Below are 22,417 nucleotides of genomic sequence, written 5' to 3'. Positions count from 1 at the left end.
TCTCTCTCTAAAATCAATAAAGAATAAAAAAATTTTTTGCAGATTATTTTCAAATCTGCAAAGGGCAGCCTACTGACCTAAGTAGGTCTATTATGAAAACATATAGATTCATATTCTAGGTAAAGCTTCCCTATGACTTGATTTTGGCCAGAAACACTCCCTTAAACAAAAATGAAATAGCATGTATAGTATGTACCAGATACCAGGCTTAACTAATCTTTTACATTTGAATGCCTCTTTCAGGGACTAGTAGAGAAAAGTCACTGAACATCAGGCAGGACCACTCGGCCTCTCCAACTCCTACCATTCATACTTCATCAGATGATAGAAACTGCCCTTCCTTTAGCTCACCAACACTTCGTGTGACTTTTCTGTCAATGTGAATCTGGGGGAAAACTGTACAAAATTTCTTTTCTAACCCAAATTTCTATTTCCCTTTTCAAAGTGGTAATACTGGTGCTAAACCTCCAAGCTCACAGATAGGCATAAGCTAGACCATCCACCATTGTTGGAAATGGGCAAATTTGCCCTGACCAGAGTGGCTAACTTGGTTGAGCATCATCCCATGCACAGAACAGTTGCAGGTTGGATTCCCTGTCAGGGCACATGGCCAGTTGCAGGCTTGATCCCTAGCAGGGGACGTGTAGGAGGCAGCCAAATGATGTTTCACTCTCACATTGATGTTTCTTTCTCTCAAAATTTTTTTTAAAAAACAAACTTTTAAAAAAAAGGAATTACATTAAAATAAAAGAAGAAGAAATGGGAACATTCATTGTGTCCCTACTTTTTCCTTCCCAAATAGCCATGCAGTTGTCATTAAACATCATATATACTGAAAACATTTTTTAAAATATAGTTTTATTGATTTTTTTTAGAGAAGAAGAGAGTGAAACATTGATCAGCTGCCTCCTGCATGCCCCCTACTGGGGATCAAGCCTTAAACCCAGGCATGTGCCCTGACGAGGACTCGAACTGGGACCTCTCAGTCCATGGGATGACGCTCAGTCCACTGAGCCAGCCCGGCTGGGCTATTGTGAAAACTTTTATAGACCATCATCTCCAACTGCCCATGTCATCTGGAAACACATATTCCAGAAATTCAGCTCCCTGGCTTACATAATGCACATTACCAGAAACAACAAAAGATGCACAGGGACCTACTTTCTCCCAGAACAGCCAAGTGTTATTCTCTTAATGTTTAAAAGATTCAAGTATAATAAATATTTACTTTCATTAAAAAAACAAACAAACAAACAAACATTGTAAGTCTAGGAATATTATAATTGTAGATGCAGATTACAAAAAAAGAGGAGGAATCCTGTATAATAGAAAACAAAACATTCTCAGCCAAGTATTCCTGGTTATATTAAAGAGTGTCTATAACCTTTAAAACCAGAGGGGTGAGGGTGAGGGTGGAGAAGGAAGTGTAGAAGTTTGTGTGGATGGGTAGTCTCGTACCACAGTATGAGGTCACCATAGGATGTGCTCCAGAACACCTTGTCTAATCAGCTGCTCACATTTCCACCGAGGTAGAAAGTGCTAAGTGGAATAGGTAGGAGAGAGAAACATGATTGGACAATTTTAAATTACATTTTACATTATTAAAAAGCAGGAACTGATTATATATTTCAAATTACAAGAGTTATATAGTTAAAAGCTAAACTTGTATCTACTGTTTTCATCTACTGAAAGTGACAGTATGCAGAGCTGTACTGAATTCTGAATTTTATAAACAAATTCATAGTTTGCTTAAGTTAAAGATGTCTGAGTTCTAGTAGGTATTTTCCTTAGTGTTTGCATTTTGAATTTATTCACAGAAAACCCACGTAGGTGAGATTTTGGGCACCTAATGACAAGTTGTACAACTCTTTAGGAAGACCAACAAACAAACATCTCCATTAAACCTTTTTTAGGATTTGAGTCTGCACATTTATTCTAATAACAAGTGGCAACTTTTCTCCTGTACTTTTCAAGGATTAAAAGTGTTTGTAACCTATGAAGTAGGTGCTGTTCACACACTATGTGGTGAAGACACTCTGTGCTGTGTTGTGCCCAGCTAATGCTTGTCCTCCATGTCCTAAGAGGATACCATTTCTCATTCTGAAGTGGCAAGGAGTGTCTCCTTGTGTGATGCCCTCTCAACACATAGGGGATGAGGAGGTACAGGAAACAAGGCAGGAAGATTTTCCAAGCTAATGGGTGACCAAAGTAATCTCAAAGAAAAGACATGCTTGGGTAAAAATGAAAAACAGGTATCACCTCACACCTGTCAGAATGGCCATCATCAACAAATCATCAAACAACAAGTGTTGGCGAGGCTGTGGAGAAAAGGGGACTCTAGTAAACTGCTAGAGGGAATGCAGACTGGTGCAGCCACTATGGAAAACAATATGGTGTTACCTCAACAAATTAAAAAATTGAATTTCCATTTGACCCAGTGATCCCGCTTCTAGGAATATACCCTAAGAAGCCCGAAACACCAATCAGGAAGAATATATGTACCCCCATGTTTGTACCAGCACTATTTACAATAGCTAAGATCTGGAAAGAGCCCAAGTGTCCATCATTAGACGAATGGATAAAAAAGCTGTGGTACATATACACAATGGAGTACTATGCAGCTGTAAGAAAGAAAGATCTCTTATCCTTTGAGATGACATGGAGGGACCTGGAAAGTATTATCCTAAGTGAAATAAGCCAAGCAGAAAAAGACAAATACCACATGATCTCACTTATATATGGAATATAATGAACATAACAATCTGAGGAATATGGTAGCCCCAGAAACATGGAAGTAGGGCACAGACTGACATCCCTCAGAACAGGGAGTGGGGGGGGGGGGTGGGAAGAGATAAACCACAGAACTTATATGCATGTATGCATAACCAATGGACATGGACAACAAAGCCGGGGATGGGGGAATGGGGGGGGGGGGTGCCAATGGGGTAAAAAAGGAGAAACATCTGTAACAAAAAAAAAAAAAAAAAAATTTAAAAACAAAAATAAATAAATAAATATAAATGAAAAACAGTAAATTAGAAAGTACAGGGCAAATAACCTTAGAAAATCACATAGGAGAGATTATCAAAAATATTCAAGGAAGCAAATGTAACTTCAGCAGCACTGTGCACTTAAAGATTACCCCTCACAAATTCAAAGGCCTTATGCAAGAAATGCCTCCAAACGAAACATGAAAACACATGGGCCAAGGACTATTACCTAGCATGTTAACTGAATTCTTAGTCTTTAGAATATTTAACATAAAAAAAAGGGGCCCTCCCCAAAAGAAAAAAGGGGGGAACATATTGAGTTGTTTATTTAACAGTTATTACGATGTCTTTTAAAAAGAGGATGTTTCTGACTTCTAGACAAACAGAAACATGTTTACTGTATTACTGTATTTATAAGCATAAATTAATATATGGTAAGAAAGTGTCTCATTATTCATGTTTTATATGACATGATCAGATTCCATAAAAAACTGATTTTAAATGTGGTCAGGCATTTTTAGAAGCCTCTTAATATCAACTATAGTGGATTGTTTAAAAAAATTTTTCCCCGCCCTGGCCGGTTTGGCTCAGCGGTTAGAGCGTCGGCCTGCGGTCCTGAGAGACCCAGGTTCGGTTCCCGCTAAGGGCGCGTACCTCGGTTGCAATTTGTCCCCGGCCCTGGTCGGTTGTGCGGGTGGCAGCCACTCGATGTGTTCCTTTCACATCGATGTTTCTCTCTCTCTCTCTGTTCCTCTCTCTCCCTCCCACTCTACCTGAACAAAAAATGGAAAAATGTCCTCAGGTGAGGATAAAAAAAAAAAAATTTTCCCCATATTTATAATTAAGTGTAGGGTGATACTGAGAAACACAGTTCAAAGCATCACCAAGGGGAAGGCTTCTGCATGGTCCACACAGAAAACAAGTGTCTAACACAGGAGCAGATGGAGGAGGGACTCAGCTGGGTTTCCACTTGCCCCAGGCCAACCCAGGTACTCCCTGCCACTGAAGAATCACCACCAACCAACCAGGCACACTGGGTGAAAGATCAGCCATAAAGCTTGAGAAAAAATTAAACCTCAGGATGGTATTTAGGGAAAAGTGACATTTTTTTTTCATTTCTTGATTTATTCTTGTGAACCAGAGCTTCATATTGGGTCCTCCAGAAATACAGATTTTTATGAGCATTAACTTATCAAGTATTAATATCAATCACTAGTATTATTCAATTCATTAGTATCCTAAGAGGACACTGGGAGAAAATTTTGCCTTAACAAAGTAATTTTAGTGTATCCTGAAAATCAGTCTTTAAAATAGTCAACCTTTGTTTTAGGAAACTACTCAAAGCTCTAAGGGTATTTGTAAAATAAGAGATCAAGTCACCCTTTTGTAAGGAAATAAGTCCAAGAACTACATAACCTGAAGTATTCCTTTGCTCCATGGCATAAACAAAGACATAGGCTCGTTAGTTACTAACAAGCCGATAACAAGATGGGAGGCAAAGGAAGAATGGCTTTCATTTAGTCATTTTTCTCCTGTATTAATGTGACTACAGAAAATTGAAATAGGATAAAAATAAACTTACTAATATGAAATTAATCTAAAGTGAACTAGAAGATTTCTAAGGAAACAATAAATGTTGAGATTCTTAGTAAGGAGAAATTTGGTTTCAGTTACAACTTCAGTTTTAGTCTTTCCCTATTAAAATCTGTTAATATATGTAGAAATTTTTTGTTTATGTCATTACTTATTTGTTAAAAAATTAGGATTTATAAGGTAAACTACAAGCTAAAATTGAGTGCTTATCAGCTTTTAAATTATAATTCAAAGGAACTAAATACAACATTTTCACAGTGCTTAACTAGAATAAAGCTCATTGTGATAATTTCTCTGGAAAATGCTTAGTGTTAAATACAAGTAATATTCTAGTGAATTAATAACTTTTTCTTAATATATGCAACATTTGCCTCAATGTTTCTTTATATTTATAAATAGTAGTCTTACACTAAACATGATGCCTAGATATAAATGATCATCACAAGGTAACATTTATTTTGCCATTGATTTCAACATTTCCATCATATAACACTCTTGTAAGATTTAAAGTATCTTAAGACAAGAAATACCTGGCTATTTTTTTTTAATAGGACTGAAGTACCATCATCAACTTCAAATTCGCCATAGTCTTTTAGACATCGTACCTGAAAGGAAAAACTGATGTTTTATCTAAATTATTTTTTAATATGTAATGACCACAAAGTAAATAAGGATTATATAAATACCCAGACAGTAAAACTATTAGGCTTTCTGTTGGTTTGTTTCTTCTGTGTACTTAGGCCTAGTACTCCTACTATAGTATGCTAGTGGTTCCAACTGTCCTGTTTTGATGGAGAGGAAGAAGAATGGCAAAATCTCCAAATGTATGTGTACATTTTGCTGACAGCAGAGAAACCCAGGGAGCTGCTAAGGACAGAGACATCATTGCATTCTTTCCCCTCTGCAAATCCTGAACTATCAAGCAGTTGAAACATATCTACAAAGGAAAGAGAATGTTTTAGATTGATTCCAACCTGACTCACAGATCCCTCCCATGAAATATCTGAGAATAAACCATAGGTGTCCGCAAAACTTCTGTTTTAAGATTTTTCCAATCTCCTTTTATAGTCAGACTCTTTCCCCAAAATACTGACAAGTAAACCATGAAAAAGCAGGTGCAGACTTGTGTTATAAGAATCAGGAGAGGTTCTTAGTCAGAAGGTGTGAGGTATAAGACTGCCTTTTGATAAACACTTCAACCTCAGAGAAGGAATGTTCCTGGAGAGAAGGTTACAGACCTGGCTATAGTTCCAACCAGGATATTTTTTCATCTTCTATGAGAACTCAGGATGGGAGTTTGTTTTCCTTAGTACTAGGATTGGTATTAATAAAGCCAACTCCAGCAGTAAGTTTCAGTCATTTACTTTTCCTAGGTAATTTCATCATGTCCTATAATGCCTCTGGAATCTTACTATAACTCCTCAGGTATTTTAACTTTGTTTGAGAAATACTATTCTAGAAAATTCCCTAGCACCACCCACACCTTTTTACTTCTTTAAACATATTATGGAAAATAAAAATAAAAATTATCAAAATCTGGCCAATCTTGTTCCCTCACCCACGTCTAGATTTTGAAGTGAATCCTATAATTTCATCTATAAATATTTTAGTATCTATTTCTACACAATGAAAATTTAAAAATATATAATCTTAATACCATTACAGTATCTTATTAAGACTTTTTAAATCATGAAATATCCAGTTAGTATCCAAATTTCCCCATTTAACTCTTAAATTTTTTAAAAGTTGCCATGTTCAAATTAGAGTCCAACAAAAGCTGCACATTACCCATTTCTTATGTCTTTTTCTTCATCTATAGGGTTCCTTCCCCCCCACACACCCTCTCCCTCCTTCTGGACAATTTGTTAAAGAAACAGAGCAGTTTGTCAGATAGTTTCCCATAAACTAGATTTTATTGTGGACTCCTATGAGATCATTTAACATTTTATCCTCTCTGTCCCTGATTTCCTATACACTAGAAGTTAGGTCTAGACTCTAGAGGTTGGATCATATCAGGTCTGGTTTTCTGGCAAATGGTGTTATGTATGCCCTCTTGCAAGGTCAATCAGAGCATAGAATATCTGACTACCCCATTTTGAATGTGTGGACCCCAAGAAGAAAGATACATTTGATGTCCTTGAAAAGGAATTTATGTGTTGAGATGGATCCCCCATGATTGAGAGAGCCCAAATATTTTAAATACAGGGTTGGCAAAAGTAGGCTTACAGTTGTTTGTATGGAAAATAATACAATAATAAATAATTCTACAAGAATAAACTGTTTTGCGTACTCACAACTGTAAACCGACTTTTGCACACCCCTGCAACAAGAGCCTAATGGCCATTTGCTGACAGGGACTTCTCCTCACATACCCTGTATGCCAAGAAGAGTCTCAGACTGAACTCTGCTTCATTTACTATGCCACACTTGTTCTATCTGAGTCAACCACTGCAACAATGCTCTGATTTCATCTTCTGAGTAATGAACTAAGACCTGCCCTGTCCAATTAGAACTGTGCAAATTATATCCTCATTTGCATCTATACCAACCAACCAGAACTGCATGATGTGGACCAATTAGAACTGTACAATTTCAAAACCTCATGTACACGAAATGGACCAAAATGGGATCTGTGGGCAAGAAAACTGCCTATAAAAGATGACCTCTCCTGCTCTGGCCAGTTTGGCTTGGTTGGTTGGAGCATCATCCTGTGCAATGAAAGGTCCAGGGTTCTATTCTAGGTCAGGGCACATACCTAGGTTGTGGACTAATCCTGTATGGGAAGCAACAGATCTCTTACATCGATGCTTCTGTCTTACCCTCTCCCTTCCTCTCTCTCTAAAATTAATTTAAAAAAACAAAACAAAACATGACCTCTCCTTTGTCTCAGTGGAGCATCGCTTTGGTTCTGCCAGAGGCTACGTCTCCCTGAGAATAAAGTCTCTCTTTATTCACTCCAATGACTTTTGAATTTGTTTACAGATATTAAGAATAGTCAGAGGGTCTGGGTGTTATCTATACCCATCCATTATTAAGGTCTCCACTAACTTGTCACCTAAGGTCTTGGTAGGTATTTGCCTCCATGCGTTATGGTTACAAAGTGTTATTAATCTAGTCCTTTTACTTTTGCTGCACTAGCTTAAAAAATTCTTCTATGAAGAAATTTTCCTTGTAAATAATCTGGCTACTCTGAGATAGAGTTTGTATAGTAAAGGCAGATGGATGCTTGATTCCACTCTTCTATGTATTGCTTTTCAAAATGAGCTGCATCCCTCATATTCTCCCAATATAGAGCCCAAAGAGGTTTTATTTTATTTTTTAATCTTTATTGTTGAAAGTATTATACATATCTGCTCCCTTTTTCCCCCACTGCCCCCCTCCACCCAGTTCCTGCCCCACCCCAGGCCGTCACCACCCTATTGTCTGTGTCCATAGGTAATGCATATATGCATATACGTTCTTTGGTTAATCTCTTCCCGGCCCCCACCCTCACCCCTTTTCCCTCTAAGATTCTTCAGTCTGTTCCATGTTTCCATGCCTCCGGTTCTATTTTATTCATCAGTTTATATTGTTCATTAGAATCCACATATAAGTGAGATCATGTGGTATTTGTCTTCTGACTGGCTTATTTCACTTAGCATAATAAATCTCCAGAGATTTTTTTTTTTTAATTATGTAATTGTTGTTTGGTGTCATTATGTATTCACAATTCTACCATACTTGATGTGACTTAATTCACTGCAGTTACCATTCATTTTTATGCTCAAAGTGTCCTTTCTTTGGCAAGTGGGAGCTCCTTCAAACCACTTCCCAAAACTTTTGTGAGCACTCATGTAGTCCTTGATACTTTCCTTGCTTGCTTTTTTTTTTTTTAATTTAAAATGAAAGTATATGAAAGAGGATTTTGTAGTTCTGTACTTAGAAACTTTTTCAACATTTTTTGTATCCTCACTCGAGGACATTTTTGCATTTATCTTCAGATAGAGCAGGAGGGAGGGAGGAAGAGAGAGAAACATTGATGTGAGAGAGACACATCGACTGGTTGCTACCCACACGACCCCAATCAGGGCTGGGGACAAACTGTAACCAACGTACAGTGGGTTAGTGCCCTTAGCGGGAACTAAACCCGTATCTCTCTGGTCCACAGGCCGACGCTCTAACTGCTAAGTCAAACAGGCCAGGGCTTTCCTTGCTTTCTAGAAAGACAAGGTGTTCCATGCTCAGCTTGTATATTGTTTATTTAAGACCAGGAATCAGCATTTTTCCCCCCAAAGAGTCCTGGTTTTCCTAAGTGAAAAATGGCATTTAGACTCCAGAATTTGGATGCTTCCGGCTACTGGGTTGGTAGATGGCCCTGGCTGGTGTGGCTCCGTTGGAGCACAGTCCCATACACCAAAAGGTGGCAGGTTGGATTCCTGGACAGGGCACATACCCAGGTTTCAGTTTTGATCCCCAGTTGGGGCATGTGCAAGAGGCAACTGATCTGTTTCTCTCTCACATTGATGTTTCTTTCTCTCTTTAAAAATCAATTAAATAAGTAATTAATAATAAATAAATAGAAGATAATTCAATCTGACTCCATGCTGATACTTCAGACTTAAGTTTGGGAATATAGAATTTTCACTTAACTTTCTCATTTTAATATTTGAATCTCTTTTATTTTGAAAATCTGGATTCCTAGTGCCATACTTTTTGCTCTATTTTTCAATATATAAACTGTTTAAAAATAACAATAACAATATTATTACTAAGAATATAACTACAATAGGTTAAGATCTATTTGTAATTCTTTTCATCCTTAGAATATACCCATTAGGAATGTATAATCAATTTATGTATTTTAAAATAATTCTACTTTGACTAATCTACCAATTTAAAAACAGGTTCATTTATTTCATTTTCCTTTCAAAATTTGTGAGTTGGTTTTTCACTTTGATTTAATAATATATAAAATGTTTACATGGTTCCAAAGTCAAAACTATTAAAACAGGTCTATTCAGAAAATTTTAGCTTTTCTATCCTAGTCCTATCACCTAGTCCTAGTCCCACCTATAGGTAACATTTTTGGTTTTGGTTTATTTTTCCCTTTCCTTTTTAATAATATATCTTCATATACCCCTTAGACAAAGGCAGCACTATCTATGCATTAAATAAATATTCATTTTAAAGAGGTATACTTGCCCTGGCCAGTTTGGCTCAGAGGTTGGAGTGCTGGCCCATGGACCAAAGAGTCCTGGGTTCAATTCCAGCCAAGGGCACATAACACGGTCGCAGTTGCAGTTCAGTCCCAGCCCTGGTTGGGGTCGTGCAGGTGGCAACCAATCAATGTGACACTCTCACATCAATGTTTTTCTCCCTCTCTCTTCCTCCCTCCCTCCCTCATGCTCTATCTGAAGATAAATGGAAAAATATCCTCATGTGAGGATTAAAAAATAATTGTAATAAAAAATAAAGAGGTATACTTACTTCAATATATAGGCTTTTGGGAGGTTTCATATCCTGTGTAATATCCAAACCTTCATCTTCTCCCAGTGACCTCATATAAGTAGCAAGAGACTTTTTATAATGATTGAACCATTGCATCTGCAAACATAAAAATGCATTTCACAAAGCTGTCAGAAAACAAACTTGCGGAAATTGTATACTTATCCTTTTAAAACCAGCACATATGCCCACATGGATCATTGCTATGACCATTCATTCATTCAAACTACAGTATAGGTACAGCTAATTTCATTGCACTATATAGACATTGTGTTTTTTATAAAGATTTGTGACAACCCTGAATGAAGCAAGTCTATTGGCGCCATTTTTCCAACAGTATTTTCTCACACTGTATCTGTGTCATATTTTGGTAATTCTCACAGTATTTCAAATGTTTTCATTATTATATTTATTTGTTTCAGTCTGGAATCATTGGTCTTTGTTGTTACTCTTTTAATTGTTTTAGGGTGCCACTAACTATACCCATATAAGGATAGCAAATAAAATGGATAAATGTTCTATGTGTTCTGACTGTTCCACCAACCTGCTGTTCGTATCTTCCTCTCCTCAGGCCTCCCTATTCACTGAGACACACAATATTTAAATTAGGCTCAACTGGTGTGACTCAGTGGATTGAACAACATTGTATGGACTGACAGGTCCCGGTTCAATTCCTAGTCAGGGCACAAGCCTAGGTTTCGGGCTCAATCCCCAGTTGGAGACGTGCTGGAGGCAGCTAATCAATGTACCTCTCTCACATCGATGTTTCTATCTCTCCCTTCCTCTCTCTCTAAAAAATCAATAAAAAGTATTTTAAAAATATTTAAATTAGTCCTGGCCAGTTTGGTTCAGGAGTTAGCGTGTCGGACCTGCAGACCAGAGAGTCCCAGATTCGGTTCCCACTAAGGGCGCGTGTCTTGGTTGCAGTTTGTCCCCGGCCCCAGTTGGGGTTGTGTGGGTGGCAGCCACTCAATGTGTCTCTCTCATGCTGATATTTCTCTCTCTCACTCTCTTCTTGCCTCTCTCCCTCCTGCTCAATCTGAAGATAAATGCAAAAAAAAAAAAAAAATTAAATTAGGTCAATTAATAATCCTACAATGGTCTCTAAGTGTTCAAATGAAAGAGTAGCTCATCTCTCATCCAAAATCAAAAAGTAAAAATGATTAAGCTCAGTAGGGAAAGCATGTCAAAAACTGAGACAGACTGAAAACTAGGCCCTTTGTACCAGTTAGACAAGTTGTGAATGCAAAGGAAAAGTTCTGGAAGGAAATTAAAAATGCTTCTCCAGTGAACACACAAATGGTTAGAAAGTGAAACAGCCTTATGACTGATATGGAGAAAGTTTTAGTGGTCTGGACAGAAGATCAAACCAGCTACAATGGCCTTATCCAGAGCAAGGCCCTAACTCTCTTCAAGTCTATGAAGGCTGAAAGAGGTGAGGAAGCTACAAAAGAAGATTGAAGCTAATAGAGGTTAGTTCATTAGGTTTGAGGAAAGAAGCCATCTTCATAACATAAAAGTGCAAGGTGAAGGAAGCAGCAGTGTTGAGGTAGAAGCTGCAGCAAATTATCCAGATCTAGCTAAGAGAATTAATGAAGGTGGCTATGCTAAACAGATTTTCAATAGAGGTAAAACAGCCTTATATTGGAAGTACATGCCATCTAGGATTTTTACAGCTGGAGAGAAGTCAATGCCTAGCTTCAAAGGACAGCCTGACTCTTGTTAGGGGCTAATGCTGCTGGTGACTGAGTTGAAGACAATACTCATTTACCATTCCAAAAATTCTAGGGCCCTTAAGAATTATGTTAAATCTATTCTGCCTGTGCTCTGTAAATGAAACAACAAAGCCTGGATGACATCACGTTTGTTTAAAACATTGGTTACTGGCCCGACAGGAGTGGCTCAGTTGGTTAAGCAACATCCCGTACACCAAATGTTGTTGGTTCAATTACCAGTCAGGGCATATACCTGGGTTGTAGGTTTGATTCCCAGTCAGGGAGCTTATAGAAGGCAACCGATTGATGTTTCTCTCTCATATCAATGTTTCTCTCTCTCTTGCTCTCCTCTACACATGTCCTTGGTTGAGGATTAAAAAAAATTAAAAAGTTTTACTGAATTTTTTTTCAAATTAGTAAACAATTTTTATTAAGCAAATATTTCAAATAACAATTTCTTCAATATTAACCTCAGAAAGCTAGTTAAATAATACGTATTCCTAATACCTATGTCAATGGAAGTATTTTATTTTAAATATTTTTTGTTACAGATGTTTCTTTTTCCCCCATTGACACCCTCCTCCCTGCTCCCACCTTTACTGAATATTTTAATTCCACTGTTGAGACCTACTGCTCAGAAGGATTGCATTTAAAATATTACTGCTCATTGACAATGTACCTAGTAACCCAAGAGTTGATAGAGATGCACAATAAGATTGATGTTGTTTTCATGCCTGGTAACACAACATTCATTCTGTAGCCAATGGATCACGAAATAATTTCAACTTTCAAAAGTTATTATTTAAGGAATACATTTCATAAGACTATAGCTGCCACCATAGATAGTGATTCCTCTGATGGATTTGGGCAAAGTAAATTGAAAACCTTCTGGAAAGAATTCACAGTTCTAGGTGAAATTAAAAATATTTGTGATTTATAAGAACAGGTCCAAATATCAACATTACAGTAGGAGGTTGGAAAAAGTTGAATCCAGTCCTCATGGATGACTTTCAAGCGTTCAAGACTTCAGTAGAGGATGTAGTAAAAACAGCAAGAGATCAGAATTAGAAGTAGAGCCTGAAGATATGACTGCATTGTTGCAATCTCATGATAAAACTTAATGGATGAGGAGGTTGTTATGGATGAGCAAAAAAAGTGGATTTCTGAGATGGAAACTACCTTTGGTGAAGATGCTGTAATGACTTGAAATGACAACAAAGGATTTAGAATATGACATAAATTTAGCTGATAAGGCATTGGAAGATTTTGAAAGGAATGACTTCAATTTTGAAAGAAGTTCTACTGCCCTGGCCAGTTTGGCTCAGCGGTTAGAGCATCAGCCTGCGGTCCCGAGAGACCCAGGTTCGGTTCCCGCTAAGGGCATGTACCTTGGTTGCAGTTTGTCCCCGGCCCTGGTCGGTCGTGCGGGTGGCGGCCACTCAATGTGTCCCTTTCACATCGATGTTTCTCTCTCTCTCTCTCTCTCTTCCTCTCTCTCCCTCCCACTCTACCTGAACAAAAAATGTCCTCGGGTGAGGATAAAAAAAAAAAGAAAGAAAGAAGTTCTACTGGCTTGAGGACCAAAGGGTTGTAGGTTCAATTTCTGGCCCCAGTTGGGGTCGTGCGGGAGGCAACCAATAGATGTGTCTCTCTCACATTGATGTGTGTCTCACTCTCTCTCCCCTCCCTTCCACTCTATCTAAAAATAAAAAGGGAAAATATATCCCCTCACAAAGTTCTACTGTGGGTAAAATGCTCTCAAACAGTACTGCATGCTACAGAGAAATCATTCATGAAAGGAAAGGTCAATCTATGCAATAAACTCTATTGTCTTATTTTAGGAAATTGCCAGTTATCCCAACCTTTAGCAATCACCACTCTGATTAGTCAGCTGCCAACAACATCAAAGCAAGACCCTTCACAGGCAAAAATATTACAACTCACTGAAGGCACAGGTGACAATTAACATTTTTTTAAACAATGAAGTATTTTTTTTAAACTTACCTTTATTTTTCAATGTATTACAGATGTCCCCTATTTTTGCCATTAACCTCTCCCCACCCCTCTCCTGTGTTTCCCACACTATTGTCTGTGTCCACTGGTTATACATACATGCTTATAAGTTATTTGGGTTATCTCTTCTCCCACTCCTCTGCCCTTCCCTTTGAGGTTCATCAGTCTAACAAGCAATTTGTACTTCTTAATCCCTTAACCTTTTTCATCCACCCTCCCAACCCCCCTCCCATCTGGCAATCAACAAAATGTTCTCTGTATGTATAAGTCTGTTTCTATTCTGCTTGTTCATTTGGTTGGTAGATTGAATTGTTGATTGATATACATTTATTGTCATTTTACTGTTCATATTTTTTATCTTCTTCGCCTTCAAGAAGACCCTTCAATATTTCATATAATACTGGTTTGGTGGTGATAAACTCCTTTAGCTTTTTGTTATCTGGGAAACTCTATATATGTCCATCGATTGTAAACGATGGTTTTGCAGGATAGTGTAATCTTGGTTGTAGGTCTTTGCTTTTCATCACTTTGAATATTTCTTGCCACTCCCTTCTGGCCTGCGAAGTTTCTTTTTGAGAAATCAGGTGACAGTCTTATGTACCTTGTAGGTACATAACTGCCTTTCTTTTGCTGCTTTTATGATTCTCGGTCTTGAACACTTTGCATTTTGATTATTATATGTCTTGGTGCAAGCCTCTTGGGGTTCATCTTGTTTGGGACTCACCATGCTTCCTGGACTTGTATGCCTGTTTCCTTCACCAAGTTAGGAAAGGTTTGTCATTATTTTTTTTTATTTTTATTTTTTTTATCCTCACCCGAGGACATTTTTCCATTTGTTGTTCAGGTAGAGTGGGAGGGAGAGAGAGGAACAGAGAGAGAGAAACATCAACGTGAAAGGGACACACTGAGTGTCTGCCACCCGCACGACCAACCAGGGTCAGGTACAAACTGCAACGGAGGTACGCACCCTTAGCGGGAACCAACCCGGGTCTCTCTGGACTGCAGGCTGACGCTCTAATCGCTGAGCCAAACTGGCCAGGGCCAAATAGGTTTTCAATTTCTTGTGCTCTTTTCCTTCTGGCACTTCCATGACGCAAATGTTGCTTTGCTTTGAAATAGTCCCAGAGGCTCCTAACACTATCCTCACTTTTTTGGATTCTTTTTTCTTTTTGCTGTTCTGATTGGGTGTTTTTTGCTTCCTTATGTTCCAAATCGATGGTCTGCTTCTTGGCTTCACCTACTCTACTACTGATTCCCTGTAAATTATTCTTTATTTCAGCTACTTCATTTCAGACTGGTCCTTTTTTATGTTGTTGATGTTCTCACTAAGTTGCTTGAAGTTCTCATTAAATTCCATGAAGATCTCACTACATTCCTTGAGCATCCTTATAACCAGTGTTTTGAACTCTGCACTGATTAATTGCTTATCTCTATTATGTTTAGTTGTTTTTCCTGGAGTTATGTTCTATTCTTTCATTTGTGACATGTTTCTTTGTCTCCTCATTTTGGCTGCCTCCCTGTGTTTGTTTCTATGTGTTAGGTAGATTTGCAAAGTCTTCTAGGCTTCGTAGAGTGGCCTATTGTAGTAGGTGTCCTGTAGGGTCCAGTGGCAGTGCCTCCCTGATCAACCCAGCTGGGCCCTCGAGAAGCACTCCTCATGTGGACTGCACACGCTTTTCTTGTAACTGAGTCTTGATTGCTGTTGGTACATCAATGGGATTTACTCAAGCGGATCATCTGCAATGACTAGCTGTGACCACTAACCACTCAGTACCTTGGAGGATCAGCTGTGCAGGGGGACCCACCACACAGAGCAAGACTTACATCAGCAGAGCTCTGGTACCACTGAGTCCACTCCTTGAATGTGTCACTTGTGGAGGTGGTTGGGTGGTGGTGCTATGACATGGTCTGAAGCTGTCCACTGGGTGTGCTGGCTCTGGAGCAAGGTCAGCCACTACCTGTGTTCTACTGGGGGCCACCAGCTATAAGCTACAAAGCAATCTGCAGATGGCTGCTTCTTGTGCTGGTCTTGGAGGTGTTCAGGTAAAGCTAAGCTGTGAGCCAAGGCTGGCTGCTTCTAGTGACAAGCCTGAGGCCATTTAGCAAGATGTATGGGGCTCACTGAGGCCAGATGCAGTTTGAGAGAATTTAGAAACTGACTTAAGAGCCAAGACAGGCCAGTCCTATAGTAAAGCCACTGGAAGCAACTTGGGTGAGCCTGAAAGTTGGGTGTGGCTAGCCTCAGCAAATTACCAGGGTGGGGCAAACAGTGTGTGCCAGTTGCTGGAATCCTAGATATGGCGGCCGTCTGCTATCCCAGGGAAGGACTCACCAAAGGAACAATGGCTTCAGACAGCAAGTCTGTCCAGGAGAAAGCTGCGCCTCCAGCTTTTGACCCAATGCCAAACAAGTCAGTTCTCCATAGGTCTCTGAAACCTTTCAAGCTGCCTTGGCCATACTAGAGCCTGGAGGGAATGAGTCCCAGTAAGTTCGTGAGGGCCTCTTAAGAGGAACTGCCTGGGGCTTCAGCAGCCTCTGCCTCCCTCGACCTCAATTCCCGCTGGTTTTTATAGCCCTAAATTCTTGGCACTAGAACCCTGAGCTGGGGTGCATGATGTGGGAACGAGACCCCTCGCTCCTCATGGAGGACCGTCACAGCTGAGGTATTCCTCCTCATTTTTATCCATCACGTGGGTGTGGGACCAGCCCATTCACACCACCACCTCTCCTACCAATCTCCATGTGGCGTCTTCTTTCATTTAGTAGTTGTAGGACTTCCATTCAGCTCAATTTCAGGTGGTTCTGAATAATGATTGTTTTGTAGTTAAGTTGTAATTTTGATGTGGTTGTGGGAGGAGATGAGTTTACCTACACCACCACATTCACCAGAAGACCAATTAAATATTTTTAATTAATGTATAGATATTGTCTCTTTATAAATAATGCCATTGCACACTTAACAGACTACAGTATAGTGCAAACATAATTTTTTTTTTAAATCCTCAGTTAGAATATGTTTTTATTAACTTTTGAGAGAGAAATACCAATTGGTTGCCTCCAGCATGCACTCTGACCAGGCACTGGACCCACAACTTGGAAATGTATCATGACCAGGAATCAAATCTATGACCCTTTGGTTTACAGGATGACGCTCCAAGCAACCAAGCCACAGTGGTCAGGGATAAATATAGCTTTTTTATGCACTGGGAAACCCAAAATTAGGATGACTCACTTTACTGCGATACTGGCTTTATCATGGTGGTCTAGAACTGAAAAATATTGATTACCTGCGAATGAATAATTCAACAAAATAAAGAAGTCTCACGGAACTTACATCACAGCATACCTAATCACATATCTAAGGAACATTCAGAAACAGAACCATGAAAAATACACCACTTCAGAATTATGATTATCTACAAACTCTACATTTAGTTTTCTGAAAACTATAACATATTGTTGAGAAACACACAAATCTCTTTTCAAATGATTAATGGATTAGAAACATATATCCATACAATGAAATATTATTCAGTCGTAAATTAAAATGAAGTTCTGACAAGTGTTAGCATATTAATGAACCTTGAAAACATGCTAAATGACGGACACAAAAAGCAACATATGATTCCACTTATATGAAAAACCCAAAACAGAAAAATCTATAGAGAAAAAAAGTAGATTAGTGATTTCCAGGGGCTGAGAAGAGAAAAGAGAATACAGAGTAAAACTAATATTGGTTACAGGGTTTCTTTGGGGGTGATAAAAATGTCCTGGAATAAGACGGTGGTAATGGATGTACACTTTATGAAGACACTAAAAAACAAAAACAAAAAAGCCCCCACCAAATTGTGTATGTTAAAAGGGAAATTTTATGGTATGTGAATTATATCCCAGCAGATCTACTTTTTTAACTTATTGAGAGAAATTAAAGATCTAAATATATGGGAGGATATACCACAGATAAGGATTGGATTTAGTATGTCAGTAATGTCATACTATAAATTCAATCAATCAATCAAAATTTTATTACCCAGGCCTGCAGCACTGCACACCCAGCCCAGGACCCAGACCAGTGGCGGCTTGCACCCAGCCCCAAACCCAGGTCCGCGGCAGCATGCATCCAGCCCAGGACCCAGGTCCGTGGCAGTGGGTGGGCCAGCCAGGGCGCCAGGCCCCAGGCCGACAGTGGCTAGCAGGCCAGCCCAAACCCCACGCTCCAGGCCTACAGCAGCACATCAGCAAAGACTGATAAAGAGCGATGCCCCAGACCAAGCAGCAGCGAATGTCGGGGATCAAGACCTGCACAACAGACCAATTTTAGCTGCCAGGTGTCAACCCTCCAGGATCCACAGCAGACAAAAGGCTGGGAGGCAAAGCACCTTAATTGATACACACTGTCCTGCCTACACATTCTAACATCCCTCACTAAGCTTAGAACTACCAGATTGCTAAAATGGTGAGACAAAGAAACAACACCCACATGAAAAAAAAAGAAGAGGAATAACCAGAAATGGAACTACAGGAACCGGAGGAACGCAACTTGTCAGACAAAGAATCCAAAGCAATGATTATAAGGGTGCTCAAACAATTTGGTGAGAACTACAAGCAAGTTAATAAGAATTATGAAGAGCTCACTGGGAACTACTGAAGCTTAAAAAAAGAGGTAAAAGCAACACATAAAGAGGTAGAAGCTATACATAAAAATCAAGAGGCAATAAAGAATGACATAGCTGATATGAAAAATACCTTAGAAGGGTTCAATAGTAGACTAGAAGAATGAAGACCGAATGAGCGACTTAGAGGACAAGGCAGAGAAAAACACCCCAAAAGAGCAGCAAATGAAAAAAAAGTTTAAAAACCAGAAGAGTTTAACTGAGCTGTGGGATAATACAAAACATAACAACATTTGCATTATAGGGGTACCAGAAAAAGAAGAATCAGAGAAAGGAATAGAGAACCTGTTTGAAGAAATAATGATAGAAAACTTTCCTAAACTGGTGAAGGAAAAAGCCACACAAGTCCAGGGAACACAGAGTCCCCAGCAAGATGAACCCCAGAAGATCCACAGCCAGACACATCATAATAAAAATGGCAAACATTAAAAACAAATAAAGAATCTTAAAGGAAGCAAGAGAAAGGCAGAAAATTACCTACAAGGAAGCTCCCATTAGACTACTGATTTCTCAATAGAAACTATGCAGGCCAGAAGGGAGTGGCATGAAGTGTGCAAAGTACTGCAAGGCAAGGGTCTGAATCCAAGACTACTCTATCCAGCAAGGCTATCATTCAAAATTGAAGGAGAAATAAAGAACTTCATTAATAAAAAAAAGCTAAAGGAATTCACCGCCACCAAACCAGCACTGCAAGAAATGCTGAAGGGACTGTTTTAAGAAGAAGAAGAAGAAACAGAGAGAGAAAGAAGAACATAGGCATAAAATAAAAATGGCAACTAATAACTTATCTATCAATAATAACCTTAAATGTAAATGGCTTAAATGTTCCAATCAAAAGACATAGCATAGCTGATTGGATAGAAAGCATGACCCATATATATGCTGTCTATAAGGAGTTCACCTCACAACAAAAGACTCACACAGGATGAAAGTAAAGGGATGGAAAAAAATTTTTCCAACCAAATGGAAATGAAAAAGAAAAAATAACCTAGTGGAGCAATACCCATATCTAACAAGATAGACTTCAAAATGAGGTCCATAATAAGAGAAAAAGAAGGCCACTACATAATATTAAAAGGATCAATCCGACAAGAGGATATAATACTGGTAAACATATACACACCAAATATGGGAGCTCCAAAATATTTTTAAAAACTTCTGGAGGACTTCAAGGAAGAGATCAATAGAAATACGATCTTAGTGGGTGATTTTGACACCGCACTTACACCACTGGATAGATCTTCTAGACAAAAACTTAACAAGGACATAGAGTCCTTAAATTAAGACCTAAATCAGGTGGACTTAACTGATATTTACAGAACATTTCACCCCAAACGCAGAGAATATACATTCTTCTCAAGTGCACAAGGGACATCCTCAAAGCTTACATTTAGGACACAAAGTAAGTCCCACATTTTAGGACACAAAGTAAGTCTCTACAAATTCAAAAAGATTGAAATCATATTGAGCATCTTCTCAGTCAACAATGGCATGAAACGAGAACTCAATTATAACAAAAACACACAACAACATTAAAACACCTGGAGGCTAAATAGCATGTTATTGAACAACAAATGGGTTACCAATGAAATCAAGGAGGAAATTAAAAACTTCCTGGACCAATGAAAATGAACACAAAACAACACAAAATCTATGAGATGCAGCAAAAGCAGTCCTGAGAGGGAAGATCATAGCACTACAGGCATACCTCAAGAAACAAGAAAAATGCCTTATTGACTCTTTAACCCTACAACTTAAAAATCTAGAAAGTAAACAAAAAAGAAAAACCCAAAGGAAGTAGAAGAAAAGAAATAGGAAGGTCAGAGCAGAAATAAATGACATAGAGACTAAAAAACAGTTCGAAAAATCAATGAAACAAAAAACTGGTTCTTTGAAAAGATAAACAGGATCAATGGACCTTTAGCCAGACTCATCAAAAAGAGAGGACCCAAATAAACAATCAGAAACGAAAGAGAATTAACAACTGACACCACAGAAATACAAAGGATCATCAAAACATACTAGGAACAATTATATGCCAACATTGGACAACCTAGGCAAAATGGACAAATTTCTAGAACCACACAGTCTCCCAAACTGAACCAGGACGAGACAGAAAACTTGAACTGACCAATAACAACGAAGGAAATTGACTATGTAATTAAGAAACTCTCAGCAAACAAAAGCCCAGGCCCAGAAGGCTTCACAGGAAACTTTACCGAACATTCAAAGAAGATCTAACACCCATTCTTCTCAACTATTCCAGAAAATCCAAGAAGATGGAACACTTCCAAATTCATTTTATGTGGCCAGCATCATCCTAATTCCAAAATTGGATAAAGACACTACAAAGAAAGAAAACTACAGGCCAATATCTCTAATAAATACAGATGCTAAAATCCTTAACAAAATATTAGCAAGTCAGATCCAGCAAAACATCAAAAAAATTATCCACTATGACCAAGTGGGATTCATCCCAGGGAGCAAGAATGGTACAATATTCGCAAATCAATAAACGTGATACACCACATAAACAAAATAAAAAATAAAACCATATGAACATATCAATAGACGCTGAAAAAGCATTCGACAAAATTTAGCACCCACTTCTGATAAAAACACTCAGCAATGTGAGAATAGAGGGATCACATCTCAACATAATAAAGACCATATATGAAAAACCTACAGCCAATATCATACTCAATAGGCAAACACTAAAAACATTTCCCTTAAGAACTGGTCAAGATAGGGATGTCCACTTTCACCACTCTTATTTAATATAGTATTGGAAGTCTGAGCCACAGCAATTAGACAAGAAGAAAAAATAAAAGAGATCCAAATTGGAAAGGAGGAAATGAAACTGTCATTATTTGCAGATGACATCATATTATACATAGAAAACACTAAAGACTCCATTGAAAATCTACTAGACTTAATAAATGAATTTGGCAAAGTACCAGGATACAAAATTAACATCATGAAATCGACGGCATTCTTATACACCAATGATAAACTCACAGAAAGAGAAACCAAAAAAAAACAATCCCATTTACCATTGTAGAAAAAAAATTAAGATACCTAGGAATAAACTTAACCAAAGAAATAAAGGACCTATCTGCAGAAAACTACAGGACATGGAAAAAAGAAATAGAGGAGATATAAAAAAGTGGAAGCACATACCTTGTTCATGGATTGGATGAATTAACATCATTAAAATGTCCATATTACCCAAAGCAATCTATAGATTCAATGCAATTCCCATCAAAATACCAACGACATATTTCACAGAACTAGAACAAATACTTCAAAAGTTCATATGGAACCAAGAAAGATCTCGAATAGCCACAGAAATCCTGAAAAAGAACAACAAAGTAGAAGGGATCACATTACCAGATTTCAGGTTATACTACAAAGCCACTGTAATCAAAACAGCCTGGTACTGGCACAAGAACAGGCACACAGATCAATGGAACAGAATAGAGAACACAGAAATTAACCCAAGACAATATGCTCAATTATAATTTGACAAAGGTGGCAAGAGCATACAGTGGAATAAAGACAGCCTCTTTAATAAATGGTGTTGGGAAAACTGGACAGGTACATGCAAAAAACTAAAGCTAGACCATCAACTTACACCATACACAAGAATAAACTCAAAATAGGTAAAAGACTTAAATGTGACTCGTGATTCCATAAAAATCCTAGAAGAAAATGAAGGCAACAAAATTTCAGACATCATACGCAGCGGAATTTTCACTGATACATCACCTAAGGCAATAGACACAAAGGAAAAAAGGAACACATGGGACTGCATCAAACTAAAAAGCTTCTGCACAGCAAAAGAAACAACCATCGAAATGAAAAGGCAACCCACTATATGGGACACCATAATTGCCAATGATATATCAGATAAGGGGTTAATTTCCACAATATATGGAGTACAGATACA

The 22,417-nt window shown here is 38.3% G+C and overlaps 1 protein-coding gene across 4 annotated transcripts in view; it reads right to left on the bottom strand.

The window, feature by feature from the left end:
- The window catches only part of GINS1 (GINS complex subunit 1), a 46,673-nt gene that overhangs the window by 507 nt on the left and 23,749 nt on the right, over positions 1-22,417 (bottom strand). For 2 of the 4 annotated variants that reach the window (XM_036244024.1, XM_036244021.1), the window contains 3 exons: positions 10,050-10,166; positions 5,114-5,188; positions 1,459-1,539 (listed from right to left, as the gene is read on the bottom strand). In XM_036244024.1, coding sequence (XP_036099917.1) covers positions 1,471-1,539; positions 5,114-5,188; positions 10,050-10,166 — 261 coding nt within the window. In that variant the 3' untranslated portion in view covers positions 1,459-1,470. Of the gene's footprint in view, positions 1-1,458; positions 1,540-5,113; positions 5,189-10,049; positions 10,167-17,027; positions 17,083-22,417 lie in introns of those variants that run through there. The other 2 variants (XM_036244022.1, XR_004957003.1) reach the window with 2 other exon arrangements.

This window comes from Molossus molossus, unplaced genomic scaffold, assembly GCF_014108415.1.
Source record: "Molossus molossus isolate mMolMol1 unplaced genomic scaffold, mMolMol1.p scaffold_m16_p_6, whole genome shotgun sequence".
Classification (NCBI taxonomy): Eukaryota; Metazoa; Chordata; class Mammalia; order Chiroptera; family Molossidae; genus Molossus; species Molossus molossus.
The sequence above is the reverse complement of the archived record's forward strand: the minus strand, read 5'-3'. Positions and strand labels throughout refer to the sequence as shown.